Raw genomic sequence first — 27,035 nt, forward strand, 5'->3', positions numbered from 1 at the left:
CTTTATTTAAAGTTTTGGACACCTGGGATCATGTGAAGTCTGTGTTTTTGGCATTGTGTCCCACGGCAGAAGGTCGAGTAAACTGGCTGAGCACGTTGAGCCCAAGGTTACTCGAAGGGTTACTTGGAACCAGCTGGTTTAGAACGGTTTGTTTCTGTACCATTCAGACACCAGATATTTATTATAAACAGTCTAACCAGGAGTTCCCGTGGAAAGTGTACCTGCTTGTCCAGCCTCGTGGAAACTCACCACAGCAGTCACAGTGACATTTCCTGTACTGGGCACTTGCTTTGACTTTCAGTGCCTTCCTTAAACCTCTTGGGAGCCCAGGGAGCTGAAGGGGAGGAAAGAGAGGTGCCTGATCTCACCTGGGTGGATGCTGTGGTCGCAGTGACAAGGACTCCATGGCCTCAAAGGCTGTCAGCCATCCGGCTTTATTGGCATTCTGTCACGGCCACCCCCAAGGGTGAGGGGGGGACCACTGTGGGCTGGGTGGGGCACCTGCTTGGGGTGGGGTGGGCTGCTGTGGGCTGGAGGAGGACCCCTGTGTGTGTGGTGGGGTACTGCTGTGGGGGGCTTACCTTCTGTCTTTCTGTCACCTCAACTGGTGTCAGATCTTTTTTTTTTTCAATTTTTTTCTTTTTTTTTAAAAATTTATTTTTTGGCTGCATTGGGTCTTTGTTGCTGCACGTGGGCATTCTCTAGTTGCGGCGAGCGGGGGCTACTCTTGGTTGCGGTGCACAGGCTTCTTGTTGTGGTGGCTTCTCTTGTTGCAGAACGCGGGCCCTAGAGCGCGCGGGCTTCGGTAGTTGTGGCTCGCGGGCTCTAGAGCACAGGCTCGGTAGTTGTGGCGCATGGGCTTAGTTGCTCTGTGGCATGTGGGATCTTCCCAGACCAGGGCTTGAACCCGTGTCCCCTGCATTGGCAGGCAGGTTCTTAACCACTGTGCCGCCAGGGAAGTCCTTTTTTTTTTTTTTTTTTGTAGTTCATATTTATTTTTTTATTGAAGTATAGTTGATTTACAATGTTGTGTTAATTTCTGCTGTGCAGCAAAGTGATTTGGTTATACATGTACATACATTCTTTTTTTTTTTAACATTCTTTTCCATTATGGTTTATCATAGGATATTGACTACAGTTCCCTGTGCCATACAGTAGGACCTTGTTTATCCATTCTGTGTATAATAGCTTACATCTGCTAACTGCAACCTCCTACTCCATCCCTCCCCCAACCCCCTCTCCCTTGGTAACCCCAAGTCTGCTCTCTGTGTTTGTGAATCTGTTTCTGTTTTGTAGATAGGTTCATTTGTGTCATATTTTAGATTCCACATATAAGTGATGTCATGCTAATTTTCTCTATCATTCCAGTTTTAGTATATGTACTGCTGAAGTGAGCACACAGGTCATTTTAATGTTTACTCTTCTTTGATTTGTCCTCCTCTCTTCTCTGATCCATGTTCCACGTAGGAATGGTCTCTAAATGGAGTAAATGTGTTTGACTGTGAGAAGGATCCCCACTGCGATCCTGTCTCAGGTGTCAGACTCCTGGGACCCACACTGGCCGGTGGACCCCGAGGAGCAGTTGTCCTGTGTCCCAGGCAGTCCTTCACCTGCTCTTGGCCTTGCGGCCAAGCAGTGCCCCCTGAATAGTGGAAAAGTGCGGAACCACATTTTAAAGTGTTGTGTTGTCTTTTTTTAATGATCATGAGGATCATGTGTGTTCGTCATGGACATTTGGGACAGTGACATAAAGAAGAAGCTAAGGAAACCTGGAATCTTGCTGCCTGGAGATCAGCCCTGTTGATGTTGTGGCAGATGGGGGTCGTGAGCACGAGTGATCTGGGGCTCTGTCATTGTGATGCATGGGCTGGCTATGCAGTCCAAGTCCTGGGCTGTCCCTCTGTGCCTCAGTTCCCGCCTCTCAAGGTCAGTTGGACAAGGGCCTGGCCCAGAGTGAGTACTGATTGTCACTGGTTTCAGCACATGAGCCATTGACTAAGTACAGTGTACTTGGGGGTTCTGAGTGTCCTCCTGTCATTTAATATTATTTTGGGTGGCAGTGTGAGTTGCATTGAATGGTTCTGTTGTATTTAATTACCTCCCATTCCCCCTCCCCGTTATAGCAGGGCTTTATTTCTGCTGTTACAAACCATGGTCGCAGCAGTGTGGCTCTCGTGACAACTTGGGGACACTCCCCGGGAGGCCCAGGCACACAGGATCAGGTCTGTCTGACTGCAGAGCTGCCCTCACCACTTTGTTACCCGCTCCTCCTGAGTCCCATGGTGAGTGGCTTGAGCATAGACCAGCGCCTGCCTGCACCGTCTCCTCAGGACAAGTGCCTGGCAGTGGACTTGCTAGTTCAGGGTCAGCTTGTAGGCGTTCTGCCCACAGCTCTGTGGATGGGTCAAGGTGGGTCATGGCCACATGGCCTGCTGCATCAACATGCACGTCTGGGGATTTCGTTGAAAGTCAGGTTCTGTCCATGTGATCTTCAGAAATGGCTCTCTTGTCCTTATTTTCAACATTCACATTTTTTCAACTTTCTTCATCTGCTGTTTCTCCTCTTTTTAGGTTGGGATGTTCGTATGATATATGTGAACTCCTTACGTGTATTTGCCATCCCATCTTTATCCATTATACCACATTTACGTCGTTTGTTATTTGCTTTAAAAGTTTCTTAAGTGTATTGATCTACTGAGGTTTGAGATGCTTTATGCAGGAATATTTGCTAATCACTTCTTTTGAGCAGGTGATGTGGCAGGAACTGCCCTGTACACCGAGGGGATAGGGCACAATCAGATGGAAGAATAGGTGCTTCTTGTTTGCCTCAGTCTTGCTTTGTGACTGTATCAAGCATTTCAGAAGGTCCTGCCCTCAGGCAAGACTTTGCCGGCTAATACAGTAACTTCATTCTGTCTTGCCGTTGTGTTTCTCTTGTGAGGAGAGTGCTTATCTTGGCTAAATATGCATCACAGTAATGGCTGTACCCACTTAGCCTGGACTGTGGGCTTCACATGTGCTGGGAACTTGTGTTTTCAGAGCATCTGGTGAGAGAGCGTCTGTTCCTGGCTTCTCGACAGCTGAGCCTTGGCTCTCAGCCACAGCACCGTGGGCAGTGGTGGCGGGGATCTTGTTCACAGGGAGGATGCGTGGGAGGGCTCTTGGACCAGCACAGCCATGTGACTTTCTGTGGAAAGGGAGAGGGCTTCATGGGTGCTCCCACTGTGGCAGGTGAGTGTGCTTCAGGCACCTGGGGGAGAGTGTAACCAGGGGCCCATCCCAAACCGCACAGGGTGCTGCTAAGATCCCGTTCCGTTATGCGCTGTGGAGACGAGCCCTGGCTGGGGTCTCCCAGTGTCTGTGGGGCGGGGGTCCCTCACCCTCCAAGGAAGGCCAGCACGCAAGTCTGAGTGGTTGGTGCTGTGGCTGGCAGTGCTGCCCACAGGTCAGCTAAGGGCCTTTGGGACAGTTTTTCAGATGTCCTGTGGGAACCGACAACTACGTGTCTGTGGAACCAGATTTTCTGTCCGTCATTGCCTCTCCCCCAGCAAATTCAACATATTTTTTTCTGAGCAAGTTGGACTGCATTCTTTAGGAAGGTATGATGGCTGTTTGTACTGGTGGATGAAGTAGAAGTTCTGTGGTGATGGCCACACCTGCTCCCGGGAAACTGGTACTTTCCTGGGCTCAGACTCTGGGCAGGCAGGTTCGTGGTCTGAGTGTTGGCTCCCCAGACAGCGCCATCATGTGCCGAGGCTCAGAGGCATCTCGGGAGACTCAGCCAAGTGTATCCCGGGAGATGTTATTCTAGTGCGTGTTGGGAGATTTGGCCCAGTGCATCCTGGGAGATATCATTCTAGTGCATCTCAGGAGACATGGCCCAGTGATCCTGGGAGACTTGGCCCCATGCAGTGATATTCCTTATGTGATGAGTTTGTTTTTAAATTAGTATAATTCATTACTTATCAAAACACATAACTTCTGTGCTGGCTGTGTGATGATTTTTTTGTGGATGCTGAAAAGTACACTGGGTTCCTCCTGACCTCTGGAGATGTGCATCTGTAAGCCTTGCAGTGGGGACTTGGTGCTCTGAGGGTTAAGTCGTTTCTCTCACCTGGAGGCTGCTTTGTCCTTAGGCGATTGTTGGCCTTAGACAAATGACATGCTGTCTAGAGAGAAGGGTATTTAAATTACATTGCTGGGCTCTGGGTTGCCAAAAGGAAGCCCTCTGGGGAATCTTATATATTTGACATGTATTTGCAGTGTGTAATTGGAACCGTGAGAAAGGTCTTTGTTCAGTGCTATTGAAGAGTTTTCCGTATTTTAAACCTGTTGGATCTGGAAAGAGTTGTTAGTTTTTGAATTTTTTTCTCTGATAATGACTTCTTATAAAAGTTTAGGGCAAAGACTATTTCTACTTCATATACCACCTCCTCCCGCAAAGCTCTGTGATTGCTCAGTACCCTGCATGGACTGGAGCTGGTCTGTCTCTTGTCTTCCTGTCCCTGGGTATCAGAGCTGGAACCCCAGAGCATCCTTTCGCGCAGGAGAGGCTGGTGAAGGCCTGAGAGGTCGGGGGCAGCCGTGGGCCTTGCCCAGGAGCAGCAGAAGCAGGCCCGACCCCGTCCTTCTACCCCCGGGGCACGGTACTTACTACCACCTTGGGATGAATTGGAGCCGAGGGCCCCACTTTCCAGTTTTCTTGTTGAAGAAATCCATCATCTTGCTTTCTCTCCTTCCGAGCTATTTTCCTTCATGAAAATCAAATTCCTTTCCAGTGACTGTGAGGCAGGTGTCCCACCGTTGCTGTCAGTGGCTGCGTAGTCCCCTCTCTCAGACCCCAGTCCAGCAGCGAGGCCTGTGTTTGTTGCTGGCAGCACTTCTTCACCTGCACTTGGATGTCAGCCACTGATGTTTGTGGCAGGTGTTATAAATGGGTCACTGGAGCTTTCGAGAGAAAGATTTTGAAACTGCCCGTGCCAAGGACTGGGGTGGGACTTGCCAGGGAGGCTTTGCCAGGCAGCTGCAGCAGCATGGCCACGTGGGTGGGCAGGGCTGGCAGTGAGACCCTGAGGCCCAGGCGGGCTTGGGTCTCTACTTCTCTGACCTAGCTCTGCGGGAGGATGCAGGAGGACACAGGGAAGTCCAGCGCCTTCATGTCGTTGGAGGGCCAGGCAGCTACCCAAGGACATCACATGCATATGTATGGGTGCCAGGGACCAAAGTTGGGGTTTGTGGGGGCCACCTTGCCACACAGAACTCAGAGCCCATGTTTCCCACCGGTCTTTTCTCTCTCAAGTAGGGTTGAGCCCGAGTGCAGCATACGGCTCCCACTGCCCTCTCACAAACTGACCTTCTTCCATTCCTTGAAACAGAGAAGCGGATGGGCCGGGGAGCAGAGCCAAGGAGTCTGCGGAGCGAGTGAAGACTGGCGCCTGGAGCCACACACGGGTGGTGGGTGCGCAGGTCCCGACCCTTGAGACAGAGAAGTGGGCCAGATGAGCCTATGGTTGGACCTCCTAGTCTGCCGATTTTCCCACCAATAAGTGCCAGTCAGCCATGAGGGGGTCTCTTGTGCTGAGGCAGATGTCTGTTAGTGGGTACAGATGACAGTGCGTGTCCTTTTCCTCATGACTGGTCGACCTCACGAGCCATCTCACAATTACCTGGGGTCAGGCTCCCCCAGCCACTCAGGGGCCTCGGAGGCAAGCAGGTCGAGGGCGGGGCCATGTCCCTGTGGAGGTGGACTTCTCCCTGGGGGCCCTGAGCATTTCTCAGTGTAGTAGTTGAGTGCGACGTCCACCTGAAGTAGAAGTGAACAGTACTGACCGCTGTCATTCATAGTTGTCTATTTTGAAATTGATTTTGTCCAATGGACGGATAAATTGGGACTCAGCAGTTAGCATCCAGATTTCCTTCAGGCTATGGAGTTGCTGAACGGTCTTCCCCAGAAGTGTCTGGGCAGCTGGGTAAAGTGGCGGTTTTAGAGAATCTGGGGCGGCAGTGACAGCGAGTTTATGCGATGCTTCCCCTCAAGGTGCCACAGCCTGTTAGTTTTGACATGCATTGGGCCATGAATGGGCTACCCTCTTAACACAGAGAGTGAATATGAACAACACTAGAAAACTAGGAGTAATTCCAGGTAAACTAGAACTTTTCCAGGTAAGACAAATGAAGACCAATTTGAAGCATTACAGATTTGGTTTAGTTCAAGTTTGGATAATAATTTTAAAATCGCTAATTAGATTTAACTACTTTATCTGAAACAGTTGTGGTAGTGTCCTCTGGTTTGGTTTGGCATTTATACATGCTCCGTGAGTCTTTTTATTTTTTATTTTATTTTATTGAAGTATAGTTGATTTACAATGTCATGTTAGTTTCAGGTGTACAGCCCAGTGATTCAGATATATATATATAATATATATATATTCTTTTTCAGATTCTTTTCCCCTAGAGGTTATTACAAAATATTGGGTATAGTTCCCTGTGCTATACGGTAGGACCTTGTTGGTTATCTATTTTATATATAGTAGTGTGTATGTGTTAATCCCAAACTCCTAATTTATCCCTCCCCCCTTTCCCCTTTGGTAACCATAAGTTTGTTTTCTATGTCCGTGGGTCTATTTCTGTTTTGTAAATAAGTTCATTTGTACTGTTTTTCAGATTCCACATATAAGTGATATCATATGATATTTGTCTTTCTATGTCTGACTTACTTCACTTAATATGATAATCTCTAGGTCCATCCATGTTGCTGCCAGTGGCATTATTGCATTATTTTTTATGACTGAGTAATATTCCATTGTGTATATGTACACTACATCTTCTTTATTCATTCATCTGTTGTCAGACATTAAGATGGCTTCTGTGTCCTGGCTGTTACAAATAGTGCTTCAGTGAACATTGGGTATACATGCTCCGTGAGCCTTAACTGTATGCTTCAGTTTTAGGCGGTAGACAAAGAGGGACAGGTACTCTTTCAGAAAGCTGAGCTTAGTTCCTGGTGTGCTGACTGGTGGAGGCAGACCCTTGTTAGCTTCAGTGGCTCCTGCTCAGGGAGGTTTGCCTGGTGCTCCCAGGGTATGATGCCAGGCAGAGAGGGCTCTGGGGGCTTTGCAGGTGGGAGGGGTGGCATGCATCTGGTTGTGGCCAAGAGAGATGCGAGGCCAGTGGGGAGTTGGTGTAGTGGCCCTGGGGCACTCACGAGAGGGAGCCATGGGTAGCTTGGGCTCTGCTCTGCTGAGGTGAGTCACTAGGCTGACCAGAGGCTGAGGCTGGTAGTGGTCCAACAGTGATGGAGGGGCTGGGCAGGGAGATGCTGGACCAGAGTGAAGGGGTCCTCTGCAGAGGTGTGGCTGCTAGGGGCGGGGCAGGCCTTGACTGGACACAGGGAAGCAAGGAGGGGCAGCCCTGGGATGACCACTGTGCCCTGAACTGTGCCCCAGAGGGGCATGGGCCACTGGCTGACATAGGATGTGTGGGCGAGATGGACTTTGTTTCAGACGTTGTGGAATTTGAGGGGCCTTTGCATATCCCATGTGGGGTGTTGTACTTCCATTGGGTTGAAGACATGAGAACTTGGCAAGAGAGTGGCTCTATGTTTGGAATCCTCAGCATGCACAGAGGAGGAATAAGGCCAGCTCCAGGCGTGAGTGACCTTGGTGTCCACAGTGTGGGTGCCCCGCCAGAACTTTGAGTGCAGGTGCCCTTGCGGCGCTGTTAATATTGAGGAAACATGTTCTTGAGTTCCTCAGTCCTGGTTGAGATGCATATAACTGATAACACAATGTCTTTGAGATTTTTATTTTGGAGTACATTTATCTTGTGTAATTTTAAGTAAATTTATGTGAACATTTACAAATCTTATTAAAAGTAATCATCATATGTATACAAAATAAATGGTACAGAATCAAATCTATTTTTTGTTGCTCTCTATGGAGAATCAAAAGTCCTTAGATGCAAAAGGCAGAGGGGACATTTGTATATAATATTCATAGTTCTGCCATTGTTTCTTTTGATTTTTTGCCTAAGACTGTTTCTAGGTACATTTCTTTGGAAGATAATTTCTGTGATGATAGTTGCATGTGCAAATAATTGGTGCTTCATTTTTCTTAAATCCGTACCTTGAGTGTCTTTTCTCAGACTGCAGATTACAGTAGAGAGAGAAGATAGAGAAGAGAGAAGTGAGGTGCCCAGACCCAGGGGAGATCCCAGTCCAGATGTGCCTGAGAGGGTGGGGCTGCCGCAGGGAGGGCTGTCCCCTCTGGCTGTGCCTTTGGTCACTTGGTGCATTTTATGACCCTATCTGTTTCACTGCTGGCTCTCCGGCTTTTCTTTGTTCGCTTTGTTCAGTGGTTGATCTCCTGTGCTGTCTCCTGTGCTGTCTTGTGCGTCGACCTTCACGCTCACACCAGTTCATGCACGTGAGAATCGTGCACGAGTTGTCTGGGCACCACCTGCCCCACATGGGACGCTACCATGTTCCAGTTCTACTCTGGACATCTCTCGCCATGTCTGCAACGTGTGGCCTGAGGGGTGGTGCTGCTGGGACAGGGAGACTCTGGCCGTGTGCACAGATAGAAGAATGTGCTCCCACGCTGGCCTCCCCGGGGGCGTGGGCTCTGTACCTGCCCGTCCACTGTTGTGCTCGGCGGCCCAGTGTTGGATGGTGATCCACGGAAGCGGTTCTGCCCTGGTGCCCGGGAGCTGGGATGTGCGGCCACGCCATCTTCTCAGAACAGATACTCATTTTCACTTTTAATACTTCTCTAAACACTGTGGGAGCTGTTTAGTGTGCTTTATGGCAGCATCGTTGTCTGTTTTGGATCAGTAGATTGAACTGATGTTCAATCTTCAGCATGTTCTTTCAGAGAATTTCATTGAGTGTGATTTAAAAAAATTAATACTCTACCTTTGAATTGTTAGTTAAAATTTTTCTGAAGGTTATTTCTATTACATTTTACTATTATAATCATTTTAAGAGACTTTAAAAAATTGTTCATTTATAAAATTAATTCAGTACCTTTATACTTTCAAAACCCTATGCATGAGTGTTATATATTTTCTTTTTAAGTACATGTCTCTAATAAGCAAACCTTTCCCAAGTACTTGAAATACATGAATCTGAGAAATTTAATAGGTAAATACAGTACAATTTCAGCTCCCTTAAACATTACAGTGCTTTTACCATGTGTCTTAAATTCTCTCCTCTCTTTATATCAAAAATTACATGTGCACTATTAAAAACTCAGTGAGAGGGCTTCCCTGGTGGCGCAGTGGTTGAGAATCTGCCTGCCAATGCAGGGGACACGGGTTCGAGCCCTGGTCTGGGAAGATCCCACATGCCGCGGAGCAACGAGGCCCGTGAGCCACAATTACTGAGCCTGCGTGTCTGGAGCCTGTGCTCCGCGACAAGAGAGGCCGCGACAGTGAGAGGCCCGCGCACTGCGATGAAGAGTGGCCCCCGCTTGCCGCAACTAGAGAAAGCCCTCGCACGGAAACGAAGACCCAACACAGCCATAAATAAATAAATAAATAAATAATAATTAAAAAAACAAAAACAAAACAAAACTCAGTAAGACATTTTAAAATGGAACCAGAAGGACAATCTGTATGTACTTCAAATTACTTTAAATATCACAGGTGTTTTAGATAATTAAATGTATCTGGGTTATTCCTGAAGTTAGCACAGAATGACCATGGGCTTGCTTTACTTTGTCATCCTAGTTCTCAGCCCCAAAGCTCGGTGAGGTCACAGATGCCCTCTGAGCAGAGTTAGGACACCTGTGTAACGGGGTCTCCTCCCTCCGAGCGGGGTCTCCTCCCTCCGAGCTTGCTCACCAGTGACTGCTTTTGGGCAGAACTAGAAGCCCATCTATCGCTCGTGGCCCCCTTGACAGCAAGACTCCGAGGCAGGTGTCCTCTGGGTCAGATGCTCTTTCCTCATCAGGAGGTGTCCCGGGTGATGCTGCTCAGCCTCCTCCTGCTCCCGTGAAATGCCAGCCCCTCCCCTTGCTGCTGGTGGCCTCTGTGTCCCTTTGTGTCTCCTTGGGCCCGGCAGCGTCCCTTTGGTGGGCCCCACAGGCATGTCTGTGCCGTTCTCTAGGAGTTTTGGGGCAACTTTTAAGAAACGTTTTCACCTGAGTTGAGCTGGTAGACTTGTGTTTTCCTTGCAAATGCCCTTTCTGAGCAGGTCGTGAGTTTCAGGGTGACTTTGGGTGGGGGACCATGTGTGTTGCTCACACCTGCCTCTCTGGGGCTGAGGTGCCAGCAGGGTTGTGGTACAGTAGGTGCAGCGTCTGTGGAGCTGAGTGCTGCTGTGGGCCGCCTCACGGTCTCTGTCTCCCACGTGCAGTTGTCACCGTGATCCTGAAGGCGCTGACATACGAGGAGAAGCGGGGCGCCTGCAGCGTGGGCTCCAGCGTCAGGGACGCCGCCTGCTATGTGTGCTGGGCCTTCGCACGGGCCTACGAGCCTCAGGAGTTGAAGCCCTTCGTGGCCGCAATCTCAAGGTAAAGCCCGTTAAATGATTTTCCAATCACTATGGAGGAGTGACAGCATTGGCTCGCCTGCTTCACTGTCTGCACCTGTACAGTGAAAACCAGCTCAGCCTCACAAGGTTGGAAAAATACATTTTCCCTGGTTTCCTGGACAGAGCAGTGAGGGCAGCAGGCTGTGCCACCCGTGTGGGCGTGAGCCCTACTTTTAGGATCCTATGTTTGTGCCCGGGAAAATTCAAAACAGTTGTGTCCTCAGTATAGTGATGTTGTAAGTTAATTTTTTCCCTGTCTCCTGTTGGACGGAGTCCCTTTGACTTGAAAAAGGAGGTCAGGTCTGTACTTCTGGTTGTTGACTAAGGAGCTGGAGGAGGCGGCCAAGCATGGCGGCAGCCTCTGGGTTAGTCATGGTTGTAACACTGACCTGATGGCTTTTACTAGGAGATGGATTGCAACATTATTCTCAGGTCCTGGAGGCCACCTGCCACAAAGGAGGTGCCGTGAAAAGAGCGGGAGACCCCCCAGGTCTCAAAGCATCCACACGGCAACTCTGTCCTGACATCCTCCTCCTCTGGTCCGAGCGTCGGGTCCCTCCCACCTTCTGAGCACCAGCAGGGCCTGGGGGAAAGCCGTGGAGGGCGTGGGCCACTCTAGGGTCAGGAGAGGGTCCTCAGGCCTGTTTACTGCTCCGGACACGTGGCCAGGTTGTATCTCTCAATCTTTACCCTCACGTGAAGGAGGAGCCTGCAGAGCAGCCTGAGGATTCTGATCCCTGCTTAGGGAGATACACTGCTTCCCAGGAAGTTGTAAAGGTGTCTGACTCCTCCTGGTCCTGTCCATCCTTGGGAGGGGAAGGGTGGGGTGGGAGGGCAGTAGGCCTGTGGAGAGACCGTGGCCTGAGGCCTGGCTGCGGAGACCAGGCTGCCTGTGCCTTTGTCCCTTGTTCCTGCCCTCGGGCGTGCGTTCCCCACTCTCCCATTGCTCTGCAAACATGAGATTGTTTGCTGTTTAATGCAGCTTCAGGGAAGGCGCTGCCTACTGCTTTCTTGTTCTGCTCCTCAGCTTTTTGGAGGTTGCTTCTGTAGCTAGAGAATGAAAGCAAAAAAAGTGTGTTTTGCTCATTGTTTACATCAGCAGTCACAGGATGATGAACCCTTAGATGCTGTCTCATTCAGTGTCGCGGCTTCCCACTCCTCCAAGGACGCTTGCCTGGAGCTGAGCCAGGCCTGGCTCTGCAAATGCCACGCTGCCTCTGCCAGAAGCAGATGTGTGACCGCTTTGGGGGAATCTGGCTCCCAATGGTCATTCCCATTTCAGAGTTAAATCATCCCGACAAGGCTTCTTTTTTCAGTTTAACCTTTGCGGCTGAGAGCTTGGAAGGTTGCAGGAACCTGGGCCCCTGCTTTCTCCAGGGACTCTCTTTGGTTCAGCCCAATGGGAGAAGCATTGCCAAGGGCTGAAGGGTCATTAGAGGCATTGGGCACAGAGGTGGGCGGCCACCACTCACCACGTCCTCTGCTTCGGGGAGAAGCTTCTCATTGCCCCGTAGGTGAGAACATCAGAGTCACAAGTCACCAACTTGGAGAGAAATAGTGTGAAGGGTCCTGAGTCCTGCTGTCCCTGCTGGCATACGTGGGCCAGAGAGCAGGGTTCTGTGCAGGCCCTGGGCTTGGGAAGGGAGCCTCTTTCACCCAAAAGCAGATACCATTGCAATGCTAATCTCAGCAGTGGTTTTATAATGCAAAGTACCAGCCGGTGAGCAGAAGTGCTGGTAAGTGTTAAGCCTGGCCCTTGCTCACGTGGTGTGACTGTCAATGTGGATTCCCGGCGGCGTAGGCGGCCCTTCACAGACTCCTGTCCAATTTTCCTGGAAGCTGAAGGGGCACCGGCACATCTTACTTCAGGGTGACGCCCTGTTACTCAGAAAAGGAAAGACCCCCTTTGGTGAGAGGGTTACTTCCTGGACTGGCGCCTGTTGGGAGAGGGCTTTGAAGAGACCAGCGACGCCACTGGCTGGAGGCCTGTGCGGCCCACCTGCTGGATGAGGGTGATGCAGGTCTGCTTGCAGCTGAGGGGTGGGCCGAGCCCTACTGTGGGGCCCCTGGGGGAACTGGAATGTGGGGGGGGATGGAGTGCAGGTGGGTGGTCAGGACACCGAGCTTTCTGAGCTGGGACTCATTTTCAATAATGGTACTCAGCACGAGGGACAGATCACAGCTGCATGTACTGGTGGCAGCGTCCGTCCACAGAAACTCATGTGGTTCTTGGGGCCTTTGATCTCCGTGGAGGCTGAATTTCCCTGACGTCTTGGGTACGCCCAAGCAATCACTGATGAGTTTACATACACTGAAACCACAAGCTTGCAGGGGAGCCCAGAGACTCCTGCTTCACAGCCCTACTAATTTCTCCTAATTGACCCTGGAGTTAGTGCCTCATGGAGTTTCTGCTCAGAAAGGCCCCTCTTGTCCCCTTCCCCTGTGCCCATCCCAGGACTGGATCAGCAAGTGCCTGTTGGAGCCATGCCTGGCAGCTTTCTCAGTCCAGTTTGGCAGGTTCCGAGGGAGCCTGTGCTCCAGCCCTTCCTGGTCCATCTAGGCGGCAGGCCCGGGGGGTGGAGCGGGCAGGCGGGCGGGCGGGGGGGTGAGTCACAGTGCCAGGTGAGTCTGCAGGACGCTGCTGGTGCTCGCTTCCCTGCCCCAGAGTATCGGTTGGGGTGTGTCCTTTGAGATCAGCCTCCCTTGGTTTGTAATAAGTGACCACATTTTAATTGTCAGCTTTTAAGCCCATTCATCGTGGCACATGATAAAATCTTGATATCTTTATACTTCCACAAACTCTTCAGTAGATCCTGCAAAAGTAGACAGTTGAGATCAAACTGTAATTCCGTAAATGAACTAGAAATGTCTGATGAAAAGAATCAGGTGGTGGTGATAATGAGGCCGGACTGGGCTCAGCCCATACAGAGGAAGAGGTCAGAGTGTGGCCGGCCACCGGCTCAGAGAGCCGTGCAGGGAAGGAACGCTCCCCTTCCGAAAGGAACTGCTCCGGCCTGCTCCCCTTCCTAAAGGAACCTGAGGAACTGTTTTTCCACCTCACCTGTGAATATGTGCTTACCCTCTCTGTTTTGTAAATACCAAAAAGGAAGTTTTTAGGTTATTTTAATCATGGTTTGAATTAGTGTTGGTCGATTTTGAAAACCTGTATTTCCTAAGCGTTATATGCAGACACATTAAGAGATGGAATAATTATTTTGTGGATAAGTACATAGAGCTTCCTGAAAAGCCAAGTGTAATTTAGGGAGAAAGAAACACAGAAAGTTAAAATGGTAGAGGATGGTTGTGCATTATCTAGAAAGTACCATCTCACCAGTAATCAAAAGCTAATTTGCAAGAAAAGGAAAAAAGATCCCTGTTGCCAGCATGTGTGTTGGTTGTCACCTTCTAGCGATTTCCTCACCTGAAACTCTTTTGTAAGCCGAGCTCCTGTTGACATCAACCCTGCAGGGCCCCTCCCGCACCAGGGGCAGTGCCCGACTCAGCCTCACGGAGCGAGCTGGGCGAGCAGGGCAGCGTGGGCAGTGCCTGGGGATTGGCTCCCAGATCTCTTCCTCGAGGGCAAGATTGTCCTGAAAAATCAGGAAATGGCAAGCATTGCTCAAAGCTACGTCTTGTTCCCACTCAGCGTTTCTTGATGGCAGACTTCCAGGGGGAAGATAACCTTTCTGTTTTTCGAGAAAAGTTGTGGCAGTTATTGACCAGAGTGTTCCCCCCATCCACCTGTTAGGTCTCCCCTCAGACTCCATTTTAGCTCCGCTGTGAATGAAAAGCACTTTAAAGATGTCTTGTGTTTCACTGTTGTGTCAGCTGGTATGAGCTTTGATTCTTCTGATTTAGGGAAAGAAATTCAGCCACAGGCGCGTCTTGTAATTTATTCCAAAACCAATGTGACTTACAACTTTCAGACAACACGGATGGGTAAGAAATTATTAGTCTGATATTTTAAAAAGTTTTTGACTTTGAAATGACAAGATTACTGTTACTTAAGGTAAAAAGTATATTTTGTATTTTATTGCTACAAAATATTACACAAACTAACAACAGTTGAGTTCCGGGTGAGATCTGCTCTTTGCTGTACCTGCTAAAACCAGGTGCCTGGAGCTCGGAGCAGGTCCAGGCACGCAGCTCCCCTGACTCGGACAAGAAAGCAAGTCCCTTTCTGTTTGACACAGACCATCTTTCTGTGTTGGGAAATCCTGGTGAAGTATTACCTGAACTCTCCCAGTGAAAGCAAACAGCTGAAGATACCTGAGAGTGTTCCAGCCCCAGTGGCTGTGGTCGGTGTGGTCCTTGCTGGCTACAGTCTGGCCCCTGCACCTCTCTCTGAAATTCTGAGTGAAAGCACATGACTCACGCTCAGCCCCATCCTGCTGAGGAAAACTTCACAGCACATGGGACATGGGGGCCCTGGGGGAGCTCTCATGTTTATATTTAACCAATATTGTCATACCTACTTTTATTTGAAACATGCTAGTATTTCTAGATAAGCCAGTTTTGTTCTGAAAGTGTGAAATTGGAGTAATTTTCAAAATTTAGTCCAAATCAGAACAGTATTTAAAACCTGTTGCATTCATAGGTATATACACAGTGGATTTGTTGAATTAACTTGAGTCTATATTTGACTAAGAGCTGTGCTTTTTAAGTGGTTTTGTTATATTTGTCCTACTGTGTTCTGTGAAGTTTGGTAAAATATGGATAAAGCAGCCAATATTTGAAGCCATTTACTTGTGAATGCAGAAGCAACCTGATGGAGGCGGTTGGGCCTGTCTCTAGTGCCCCAGGGTCAGGTTCTCAGGCTGTAGCCAACGCAAGCCCTTCGGAAGCTGGCCTTTGGACGAGCCTCACCCTGTGTGTCTGAGTCGGTGGCCTGGCCCTGTGGCCCTTGTGAGCTCGGGGTCTGTTCCTGTGACCACAGGCAGTGTGTGTTCACCGTGATGGAACAGGAGGCTTGCGCCCAGAGGCAGACCACTGCGTGCCATTCAGGGAGGTTTCTGCCGGGCTCCCACGACACACTGTCTCTCCAGAAACCATTGCTGTGTGGCAGGTGACCACAGGGACCGAGCCAAGTGGGCTGGGCCTTGCCACGGGGGCGCGGGAGGCCCACAGACCCACCTCAGGCCGAACACAGAGAAGGGTCTGCAGGAGAATGTAAGCGGTGTCACCTGTGGTGGGGATGCCCGAGCTTGGCCTGGGCCCCGTCACTGCCAGGTAACTATGGGGAGCGTGTGCCGAAAGAGTGAAGTAGATAGAGCCCCTTCCCTGTGGCTGCCGACTGTGGTTCAGGGGAGGGGCTGGAAGGAGGTAACACACATGACAAAGCTGGCAAGGACCCTTCGGCACAGGAGTTCATTAATGTTTTGGCTCAGTCACAGCGTAAACGGACAGACTTGAAGCCATGCTGTCTCCATTTGGCACCACAGAGCAGGCCCCGCAGGCTGACCTGCACGGCGCGGCGGTGGCACAGAGTGGAACTTGGACTTGGCTCAGTGGTCTCGGCTGCACCAAGGAGCTAGGTTGAAGTTGGCCTCAGCCTGCCCCGGGCAGGGCCAGAGTGTCCACAGCTGGGAGGGCTGGTGGTCAGAGCGGTTCGATGCATAACTTAGTAGTGACCTTACAGGGGTTATGGTGGCCTGTAGGGTTAGGATGGCAGGTGATTTGAAGTTTCTTCTCTATGTTTTTTCTATTCTCTCATTAATCAGTGTTCCATAATTTAAAAATTGTAATTTAGGATAAATAGATTGACAGGAAATTTCAAGAATTCAGTGTAAAATGTGAACTTTTGGTACAGAGGCAGTATAGATACGTCAACATTTTTCTGGTGTCAGATGTTAAAGGAAAGCAGAAATTCTTGGTTAGTATCTTTTCCTAGAATACATATGATGTTATGGAGTTTTTAAAAAGGCTCTTATTGGGACTTCCCTGGTGGCGCAGTGGTTAATAAGACTCTGCGTTCCCAATGCAGGGGGCCTGGGTTCGATCCCTGATTGGGGAGCTAGATTCCACATGCATGCTGCAACTAAGAGTTCGCATGCCACGCAACCTGACAACTAAGGAGCCCGCCTGCCACAGGTAAGACCCAGCACAACCAAATAAATAAATAAATAAATATTAATAAAAAATAAAAAGGCTGTTACTAATATGCAAATATAATACTTAAATTTCCATCAGTGCTGAGAATACATTTAGAATAAAACACCAAACATGTTTTTGTTAAGAACAGTAGTGTGTATATGTTAATCCCAAACTCCTGATTTATCCCTCCCCACCTTTCCCCTTTGGTAACCATAAGTTTGTTTTATATGTCTGTGGGTCTATTTCTCTTGTATGTAAGTTCACTAGTATCATTTTTTTTTAGATTGCACATATAAGCAATATCATATATTTGTTTTTAGCTTACTTTGTATGGTAATCTCTAGGTCCATCCATGTTGCTGCAAATGGCATTATACACACTACTATATATAAAATAAACAGCAAGAACCTACTGTATAGCACAGAGAACTATACTCAATATTTTTTAATAACCTGTAAAGGAAAAGAATCTGGAAAAGAATAGAGACACACACACACACACACATATGTATAACTGAATCACTTCGCTGTACACCTGAAAGTAACACAACATTGTAAATCAACTATATACTTCAATTAAAAAAAAAAAGAACAGTAGTTGTGTAATTTTGGTTATTGAAAGATCACAGTAGTAAATGTCTTGATCAGTTTAATGATTTCTAAGATTTTATTAACAAAAGCAATTATGATGTTGAAATGGAATCAATTAATCTTTAACTGGTCCTGCTAAAGTTGATGAATTTCCTTTAGTGTTAAGCCCAGTATTTTTTAAAAATCTCATTTTGGCTGTAGTTTATAATATAATAAAGAGTTGAGAGAGGAAAAGGGAATAACGTTCTGTTAATAGAGTTTTGCTGAAATTAATTTCAGCTTCAACTAGTAAAAGGACCCCAAATACTGATACTAGATCTTTAAAAATCTTCAGATATTTAGTGGCTTTTCAAAAAAACTTTAAATTTTGAACTAACTTTAGGCTTAACGAACAATTGCAAAAATAATAGACTTTCCCATAAAAGCCCTTCACCAGCTTCCCTGAATGTCGACCTCTTACAAAGGGGACCGAGGAATGAGCGTCGTGTGGGGCCAGTGGTTAAACCGCAGCTGCTCTTTGGTGATGTGCCTGCCCTCTTGGTGTCGCATTTGGGGTGCGTCCCAAACTCACTGTGCCAGTTGAGGTCTTTAAAGTGACTGGTTTTTTTTAATAAATAATAAACATTTTGGGGGTACTTTGAGACTATATAACTATCCAGTTTTCACACCCAGCGCCCATCAGGTACTGCGCTAGGCTAGCCATGGTGGTTCTTTCATAGGAAAACATGTCTGCTCTGCTTTTTGCTCCTTTGTTTACTTATGTCAGTGTGGATCATGGGTTATCCTCTAGCACTGTTTGTTATTTTGTTGCTCAGATTGCTCTGCCTTTGGCTGTTGGGAGCAATTTCAGGTTGGTTTCTGTGCGGTGTGTTCCCTGCCCCCACGCGCCTTTGTTTTTAATGGTTTCTCAATTTCTAGCATGACTGGATGCCCCAGGCTTTTCTTTTTCCCTCACCCCAGCCCTGGAGTCGACCACCTCCAGGAGTCTGTGTTCCTCATAGTGGAGAGTAGTATTTAGAATCCAATACCTGGATTCCACTCCCATTCCCACAGTGTATCCTTTGCATCTCCGGCCTGGCCGACTGCGTGGACACCTGCGATTCCAGCCCAGCGCCGGGTCCCCTGGCCTCTTGTGAGCAGTGCTTCTTCATCCTGGCTCCCTCCTCTGCGGCATCCACATGCAGTTGTTTCAGAACTGCTAACCCTCCCCCGTGAGAAACACACCCGCCCCAGAGGAGAGAGTTCCTGTGTGTCCTCCCCGTCCATCGAGTGTAGTGTCTCTGTGTAACGCAGGCACATTTCCTCTGCTGTTGCAGGACCCCACTTCCTATAGTTTCTTTTTAATTTGCATTCAGGAAAGCTCACTCTTTGTCATGAACAGTTCTGTGGGTTTTGACAGATTTGTAGGGTTGCGTTCCACAACTTCAGTACCAAACAGAATGGCTGTCGGGTGGGAGGGCAGCACCCCTTTCAGGTGATCTCTGTGTGTCTGAATAACCCTTTTTCAAACATTTCCTCTGTGGGCTGATAGGAGATGCAAATTTACAAGTCACACTTAGAAATAGCACTTTGTTCCCACTTTGTTTTCTGTTGTTGCCAAAGCCGACTGGGCACTTGAGTACCTTCTGGTTTGTCCCTGATGGTTGAGGGCGATCACGTAGTGAAGGGAGGTTTCAGTGAAGCTGGGGGACAGTATGAGCCTGGGGGCTTCCTTCTTGCGGAGCTCAGTCGTGGTTTGGCTTAGGGGGGGTAGGACCGTTAGAGCTGCTTTCTGTGCTTGCCCACAGTTTCTGGGGAGATGCAGGGCTCATCGCTCCTGCTGGCCTCCTGGGCCCCGCTGGCTGCCCATGCGTTTCTCTGTTTGTACCTGTCATCCTGCCCCGACCCTGCCGTCCTCGTCCTGCCCCGTGAGGCCCGTACACAAGGCCACCCTCCCTGTGACTTCTGCTGGCTTTCATGAAGTCGGGGTTGGCCACCCTCGCTGTCCTATGAGCGTCTCTTTAGCCAAGGCCCCTGAGCCACAGACGTGCTTGTGGGCATGCGGAGGAGGGAGACTATGGGGTCAGCGTCCCAGGTGTCTGTGCGGATTCCCTTTCATTAATCGCCTTCCCTCTTTCTCACAGCGCACTGGTGATTGCTGCCGTGTTTGACCGAGATGTAAACTGCAGGAGAGCAGCCTCTGTAAGTTTTCCTGTCCTGTTCCTTTTCTTGAGGGTGTGGGTGGTTCTGACCTGTGACCGGCTCCCCCGAGAGGCTGTGGTCACCGGCTTGTGAAGCAGGAGGGACGCCCAGGGGATGGGGGCCCATGGAGGGTGGCTTCCACTCCCTCTGAGTCCCAGCCGAGGAGTGGACTATAGCTCGTGGAGGGTGGGTCAGGACGGGTTGCCCCCGTCCAGGTGGGGATGGAGAGGGGGCCTGGAGGGTCCACAGCTCAGGAGTGGGCAAGTGTGCACAGTGGGTGCTGCTGTCTGTTTGACGAGTGAGTGTCTGGCCAGGGATCAGCATTGCAGCCTCGCCTTCTGGTTGGTGGGGTGACACGGAAGCGCAGCCTCCGTCCTCAGATGCAGGGGCTCCATCAGGTCACAGAGCCCCGTGCTCCCTTGCAGCTCCCGATGGCCTGCCTGCTCTCTGTTCCCTGAAGTACATGGGGTCCTTGAAACTTTCAAGAAAAAGTTTCCCAGGAAAGCTCAGGACCTCATCTGTGTCCTGCAGTTTCTCTTCTTTTGTCTTGAGCATCAGTAGGAAAGCTGGAGATTCTTTGAGAAGTCTTCACGTTTGTGCCCTGATATTTACCCGCAGGCAGTAATTGTAAGACTCATTGAAATACAGTAAGAATCTTTTGTTAAATCTGTACTTAAAAATTACCTTTTGGGGAGTTCCCTGGCAGTCCAGTGGTTAGGACTCCGTGCTTCCACTGTAGGGGGCCCGGGGTTCCGTCCCTGGTCAGGGAACTAAGATCCCGCAAGCAGCGCAGTGTGGCCTAAAAAAAAAATTGCCTTTTATATTTTCTTTTCTGTTTATTGGAACCTAAGAGCTAATTTTGGGAAGCAGTAATAAAATCGAAGCACCGATACTTTTTACCCTGGGGAAGAGGTGGAATAAAACAACAGAAATAATTTTTTTTTCAAGTTAAAATTAAAATCCTTTAAAATCAGCAGAAATTCTTTGCATTAAACACCACCTAAGTGACCCCTGCTTACCTAGTGGTGCAAGGCTAAGGCAGTGAAAGGTGCTTTTGTTTGAAGCTCATTTGAAAATGTCAGGACAAGTCCCTAATTATTGGGGATGAAATTTCTCTCACCGCAAAGCTGCTTCCTCGTGAGGACGTATTTCGTCCTTTTTGGCTCCTGTTTGTGCTCACGTTTTGTGCTCTCCTTGGGAGCCCGCCCAGCAACCTCAGGCCTCTTTGCCCAGCACCCGGAGGTGGGGGCTCAGTGAGGGTGGTGAGCTGTCCTCTCTCTCCATCCTGTGCCCTGGGGGCACCACCTCTCCGGGTTGTCAGGTGCCGGGAGGCTCTCACCACCACCAGCAGCCCTGGGAGGATGGCCTTCCCGTCATACTTGGGTGTCGCGGAGGGTGACAGACTGGAGGCCCACCCGGTTAATCACGGTGAATATATTTATGAATTTGTGAAAAGATGTCTCATTAAGTGGTTGTTCAATGCTAGTTGTTTTACATGTTAGAAAGTGCCCAGCAGGCCCCCAAATGTGTCTCCCCAGCGGCCACCGGTTTCTGGCGGCAGGTTCGGGAGGACGGAATGGGGCCAGGGAGCCACACTTCTCTTGACATCAGATGTCCTTGAAGCCTGGGTGTAGCTACGAGTCCCAGTCTTTCTCATTGGACGTCGAATTGGATGTTTAGTACTAAACCCCGTATTATTTATTGATGTGACATACGTGGACTCACACGGTGTGACCTTCGGGACTGCCTTTCCTGCAGCACGATTCCCGGGGTCCATCCAGGCTGTGGCAGTACTGTCAACCCCTCCTTCCTGCCCTTCCCTGGCCGAGTCACGTCCCCTGGCCAGCTGTGCCACAGCTGCCTGAATTGTTCATGTATTGTAGGGCCTCTCGGTTGTTTCTGGTTTGGGACTATTAAGAATTAGGCTGCTGTAAACATTCATGGACAGGTTTTTGTGTGAACACAATTTCTGTTTCTCTGGGATAAATGCCAAGGGTACAATTTTGGGGTCATATGGTAGTTGCATGGTTAGTTCTGTAAGAAGGGGCCCTGCTGTCTTCCAGAGGGGCTGCACCATTGTACCTTCCCTCCATCATTCTGTCAGTGATCAGTTTTTCTATGGCCTCACCAGCATTTGGTGTTGTCATTATTTTTGCGCTAGTTACTCTGATTAGGTGTGTGGTGATACCTCACTGTGGCTTTAACTTGCATTTCTCTGATGGCGATGCTAGCGATGTTGCGCAAGTTTTCATGTGGTGTTTCCCACCTGTATCCTCTTTGGTGACGTGTCTGCTTAAGTTGTTGGGGAGGGGGAAATTCCTCCCCCCACACCAGTCCTTCTTGGTGGGTTTTGGCTGGTCTAGTAATTAAATTGACACCAGACAGATTAACAGGAGAAAAAGAAACAAGGTAATTCGTATACACGGAGGTCTCATAAAAATAGGACCCACAAAGTGACCAAAGCAGGCTGTTTCTATATCATTTTCAGACAAAGAAACAGTTATTTGTGAAGATTTAACAAAGGGGCTCATGAAGAAGTGACAAGGTTTATTTCCCTAACTGGTGATGAGGACGCTTTCTCTCCTCCTGGAATGGGGAGGGTACCTTCACATGGGAGATTTATTCCTGCTTTTACAGTCAGAGTGTTTTTAATATCATTTTTCTCCTACTGGCCATTTCTCAAGTAACTTTAATTCAAAATATCAATATGGGGCTTGGGTGGCCTGCCCTGAGCCCCAGCAAAGTCTTCTGCCCCTTTTTTCACGGGGTTGTTTGTTTTTATTGTTGAGTTTAGGAGTCTTTTCTTTCTTGGGCGAGTGGTTTGTAGGTTCTTCCTTCCAGTCTGTGGGTTGTCTGTTCATCCTCTTTACAAGGTCTTTCACAAGAACAAGAGTTTTTTAATTCTGATGCGATCCAACCTACCAGGTTTTTCTTTTATGGATCATGTTTCTGGTGTCAGGCCTGAGAATCTGAGAATTCGTTGCTTAGCTCTCGATCCTAAAGATTTTCTCTGTTCTGTCCCATCGATCTGTGTCTGTCCTTTTGTCTGGGTTACCATGGCTCTCTAGTAACCCTAATACTGGGTAGAGCCATTCCTCCCATTTCTTTTTTTTCAACATTGTGTCACCATTTTAGGACTTGTGCTTTTTCATGTAAATCTCGTATTATTTTTTACCTTTTAAATGATGTCACCAGAATAGTAAATGTGTTCCTAAATATTGCATGTTATGTAAATTGGCATTGTATCTTTTTTCCATTGCCTTTTGGTTGGTTTCATTTTTGCTTTTAAATTTTCTTTAATGAATTTATTGCAAAAGGTGCAAAATGGTACATAGCAAAAGTCGAGTCTCCTTGCTCCCAGTGTGAAAGCTGCACGAGGGCCCCTGGGGAAATGCCAGTCCCGCTGTGCCTCCCCAGGGCCACCAAGTGCGAGGTCTTGGAGACGACCAAGTTTCTGGTTTTCTCTGTAACCTGCCAGAGGTGTCGGGTGCACATTTAAACATCACGTGGGGGTCTTTGTGTTCCGTTGTCTTGATTCCTTGTGCACAACTGCATGTGCTCCTCCCAGCGCCCCACAGGGGATGATGAAGTTGTAGCTGAAATGAAAGTCCTAGAGGTTACGACCTCACTTCCAGGAAGCTCCCGCCCCAGGCATTGGGGCTGCGTCTGCAGGCAGGGTCACCCCTCCCAGGTGCTCCCTGAAGCCACCAGCCACCTGACCTCTGCCCTCTGACCTGTCTCTCTGGTGGGTGGCGTGTGGCGATGAGGTTGCATTGTGCGCAGCTGCACGCCTTGGGCATTTGCTAGCTGGTGGCAAGAAGGTCCACCTAAGGATGCCTCATTCTGAGGTAATGTTTTGACCTTCTGAACAGCCCAGATCTGGGCCTGTGAGCAGGACGTGGAGCGTGTCCGTGGCAGGTGCTGGGGGGGAGACCGGCACTCAGCGTCACCATCCTGTGAGCTGTCATCACACATCCCCAGGAAAATGATTTGTGTTTTGGGCTTTTAGTTAACCAAATAGATATGACTCTATTCTTATTTTTGTATCTAAGGCCTTGAATTAGGCTTTGGTGTGAAGCTCAGCATTGGCCGCTAAGCTGATTTTATAAACTTGAATTCTTAAATCATAGTTTTAAAGCACACCAAGATGTAAAAACAGAGAGATAAACCACCCTTGAGGCTCTGAGTGGCCAGCAGTGAGGACCTTTATTTAGAAAACAGTCATGGCTCATTTGTCTTGCACTGGGTTTGCTGTGCGTCCATCACTCACGTCCAGCGAGGACACACCTAACTCACCGCTGTGTTTGTGCTTCTCTTCCTAGGCTGCTTTCCAGGAGAACGTGGGAAGACAGGTATGGCTATTTTCAAAAATCTTCATTCCTAAAACTTCCTGTAGATGTAGAAGTAGAAATAGTAAAGCTACAAATGTGGGTAAAGAACTTACCTAGAATAAGCTAGTACTTCACACTGTGACTTCCGGTCGCAGATTCACTCATAACGTGACTCAGGTGAGTATTGACACAAGTTTTAAACAATTAGTTGTTGTTTTACAGGAAACTTGAATGTGTAAGTAATTTTCACACACGTCAGAAATCAGTGCCTTGTGCATTGCCGGGAGCCTTCTGATGTCAGCAGTTGCCCGTGGGCGCTGGAGGGGTGTGGGCAGAGGAGCCTGGCAGGGCAGGGGCAGAGGTGTGACCCCTGCCTGTCCCACGTGTGGAAGGAGCCAGCTTCCGCCTGCCAGCCGCCCCACGGCCCCTCCTGACTTGACGTCGTGCCCCCGGCCCTGAACCTCTTATTGCGGTCAGCCTGGGCTGGGAGGTGTGACCTTTATCCCCAAGTCATTCATACTGTGTGTGACGATGACCACCCTGGGACACGTGGCCAGTCTGGCAGCAAATGGGCCGTCTCAAGGGTCAGTTTCCCATGGCCAGGGGAGCCCAAGAGAGAGGTCTGAGTTGTGCTCAGAAGGGCGCCAGGAGAGAGATCTGGGCGGTGATCCCCTCCTCCAGCCCAGAGAGGTGAGTGCGTTGTGGGCCTGGGGATCAGCAGGTGATACTGGGGACAAGCGGAGACGGGCCTTGAGGGGCAGAGGTCAAGCTGCAGGACCGAGGGGAGCCCACGCACAGCAGCTGCTCAGCAGGTGGGAGGACGGGAGAGGTGGGCGTGCACAAGAAGGAAGGCTTGGACAAACACGGGATTCCAAGACTCCTGCCTGGACATCTGCGAGAAAGCGTGCGTGCAGGGACTGTCCCCTTGGATGCCCTCGAGTCTGTCAGGGTTCCCACAGCGGGGCCGGCCTTGCTGTTGAACCGGGGCCTGCGTTCCCAGCGCTGGGTCCACTTGCCCTTCCTGGGCCGCCAAAGGCCAGGGAGAGGGGGTGATGCTGCATCTGTGGCTTCCACAGGGGTCACGTTTGGGGCACGGTGGGAAGTTCTCCCGGAAGTGTGGGCTGCTGGGCGAGGCGCCTCCGTCCACGTGGCCTGGGTGTTGGTGAGGGGTCCCCCAGCACTCAGGGTGGAGCAGAGAGAGGAGCCAGCGGGGCTTCAGGCTGGACCAGGTCTGTGGAGGGCGGCCTACCTGCTGACCTTCCATTGAAGGCGATAGAGCAGCCAAGGGGTGGAGAGGAGGGCGGCTTCGCTGGAGGTTCTGCAGCCTGTGCTGTGAGCTGTGAGCATGTGTGTGGAGGGGCCAGGGCCTTGAGGTGAGGTGTCCAGTTCTGAATGCAGCGTTAAGGCTAAACTGATGCCAAGATGGGTCCAAACGAAGTCTTGGATTCCACAGTCATCGCCAAAGACAGAGGGAACCAAATCACTCATCTTGAACTTGAATTCGTGCTACCTTGAAATTGTTGGGATGCTGCCTCATTCTGTGGGTGTGCTTGTCTGTGGAAGGAGCCCAGTAAGGTCACAGCCTTTCTTCCGTGGCTGGGAGGTGACTGAGACCCAGTATCCTTGGGTGTCCCTTAGTCCTGTCTGCCTGGAGCCCTGAAAACTTAGAAGAAAGCTGGTCACTAGACAGAGATGCCAACCTCTAGCGGCGACAGGCTTCGCTGTGTCAGGGCAGCAAGTGCCGCCTGCAGAACGAGGGAGGCTGACAGGGAGAAATGTGGGGTTGTCGAGGGGCCCGCAGGCCAAGATCCGGGCCTGGAGAGGAGGGCGGGGGCCATGATCAAGAAGGGAACTGCTGGAGGCTGAGCCAGGGGAGCCTGGGCACCCTGAAAGTCAGAGCCCAGGAGAAGAGGCTTCTCCCGCCCACCTCCAGCCCCCACGGCACCCCTGTCGGCAGAGCCCCAGGTTCCAGAAGACACCAGGGCGGTCAGGAGCTGGGCAGTACTGCTCCCTGCGCAGTCGGAGCGTGGGGGCCACTCAGGTTGGGGGGTCCGTCAGAGAAGGAAGGTGAGCAGCTAGGGTCCTTGTGCCCTTACCCTCCCTGTCTGCCCGTGCACTGGTGTTTACAGTAAAACCGGCCTGCGCGGTCCAGGGGAAGCCATGCTGATGTTTGAGAGGTGCGTACTGTGGACCTGCACTCGGTGACGTCCTTCTGCAGCTTGGCAGGAACGAGGAGGAGAAGGATGTGAACCTGCCAAAGGAAATGGGGGCGCGGGAGGGGAGCGTGGAGAGGGCACATGCGTTCCCAGACGTGGGGCGAGGCTCTTAGCGGCCGTGTGTGGTGGACTTGCTGAGGGCATGGAGCGCAAGTGAGGGGCAGCAGGGGGCGCGTTTGTCCACGGCCCTGGGGTGGGATGTCCTCCGGGCTCCTGGGTGCGAGCACAGACCCTGTCTTTGGCCACCTTCAGCGACGGGGGAATCTGCAGGAGGATTTGGTGGGGGGCCCACCTCTCCGTCCAGACTCGCCCCTGCCCACTGGGGACTCAGGCCTGAGCGAGGGGTCCTGAGCCTCCACTCCCGGCTCCCAGAGAAACCTCAGGAGGGATTTGCTGGAACACAGCCCCCTCTGTCCGTTCTGTCCCTCCTTGCAGGGATGAGCTGTCTGGACAGAGCTGTGATGCTTGGGTATGCAGTGGCCGGACCAAGAAGATCTTGGGGTGTCAGGAGGCATCTGAACGTTGCCCAGGGGCCGGCAGGCTTGGGTGGTGGAGCAGAGGGCACCACCTCCTCCTGCAGCCACAGTGGCCTTTATCTGACGCGGCCTCAGGCTGGTCTGGGGTGGACTGGAGTCCAGCAGGAGTCAGCCTGGCGCGCGGTGGCCCCTTGGGTGGTGGGGGGCCGTCCCCTGCCCTGAGCTGTGCCTGGAGACTGATTGGCTTTTAGGTTCGCTTGGGAACCAAACCTCTGATCCTGACATTGTGTCCGTGACGAACACGCTGGGGTCCGTTGACAGTTTGGAGTCAGATCCCAAGTTCTTCATGTGCGGGGCTCCCTCGAGACGGTGTGGGAGGTTAGCAGTCTGTGGGTCCCTAGTCTACGGCTTGCTCAGAGTGGGGAAGGGCTCTGGGGACCCAGGCCTCAACATACCCTCCTATGGTTGGTGACAGCAAGGCATTCACTCCTTGGTCGAAAGTTTGTCATTTATGTCCTTTTAGAAAACTATTTGGGGACTTCCCTGGTGGCGCAGAGGTTAAGAATCCACCTGCCAATGCAGGGAACAAGGGTTCGAGTCCTGGTCTGGGAAGACCC

General features: G+C 50.3%; 1 protein-coding gene across 1 annotated transcript in view; it reads left to right on the plus strand.

The window, feature by feature from the left end:
• Positions 1-27,035, plus strand: part of TBCD (tubulin folding cofactor D) — a 174,335-nt gene that overhangs the window by 88,710 nt on the left and 58,590 nt on the right. The window contains exons 14-16 of the mRNA XM_082374178.1: positions 10,355-10,511; positions 19,338-19,395; positions 23,718-23,747. Coding sequence (XP_082230304.1) covers positions 10,355-10,511; positions 19,338-19,395; positions 23,718-23,747 — 245 coding nt within the window. The remainder of the gene's footprint in view (positions 1-10,354; positions 10,512-19,337; positions 19,396-23,717; positions 23,748-27,035) is intronic.

Source organism: Balaenoptera borealis (assembly GCF_965194805.1).
Source record: "Balaenoptera borealis genome assembly, chromosome: 20".
NCBI classification, from domain to species: Eukaryota; Metazoa; Chordata; class Mammalia; order Artiodactyla; family Balaenopteridae; genus Balaenoptera; species Balaenoptera borealis.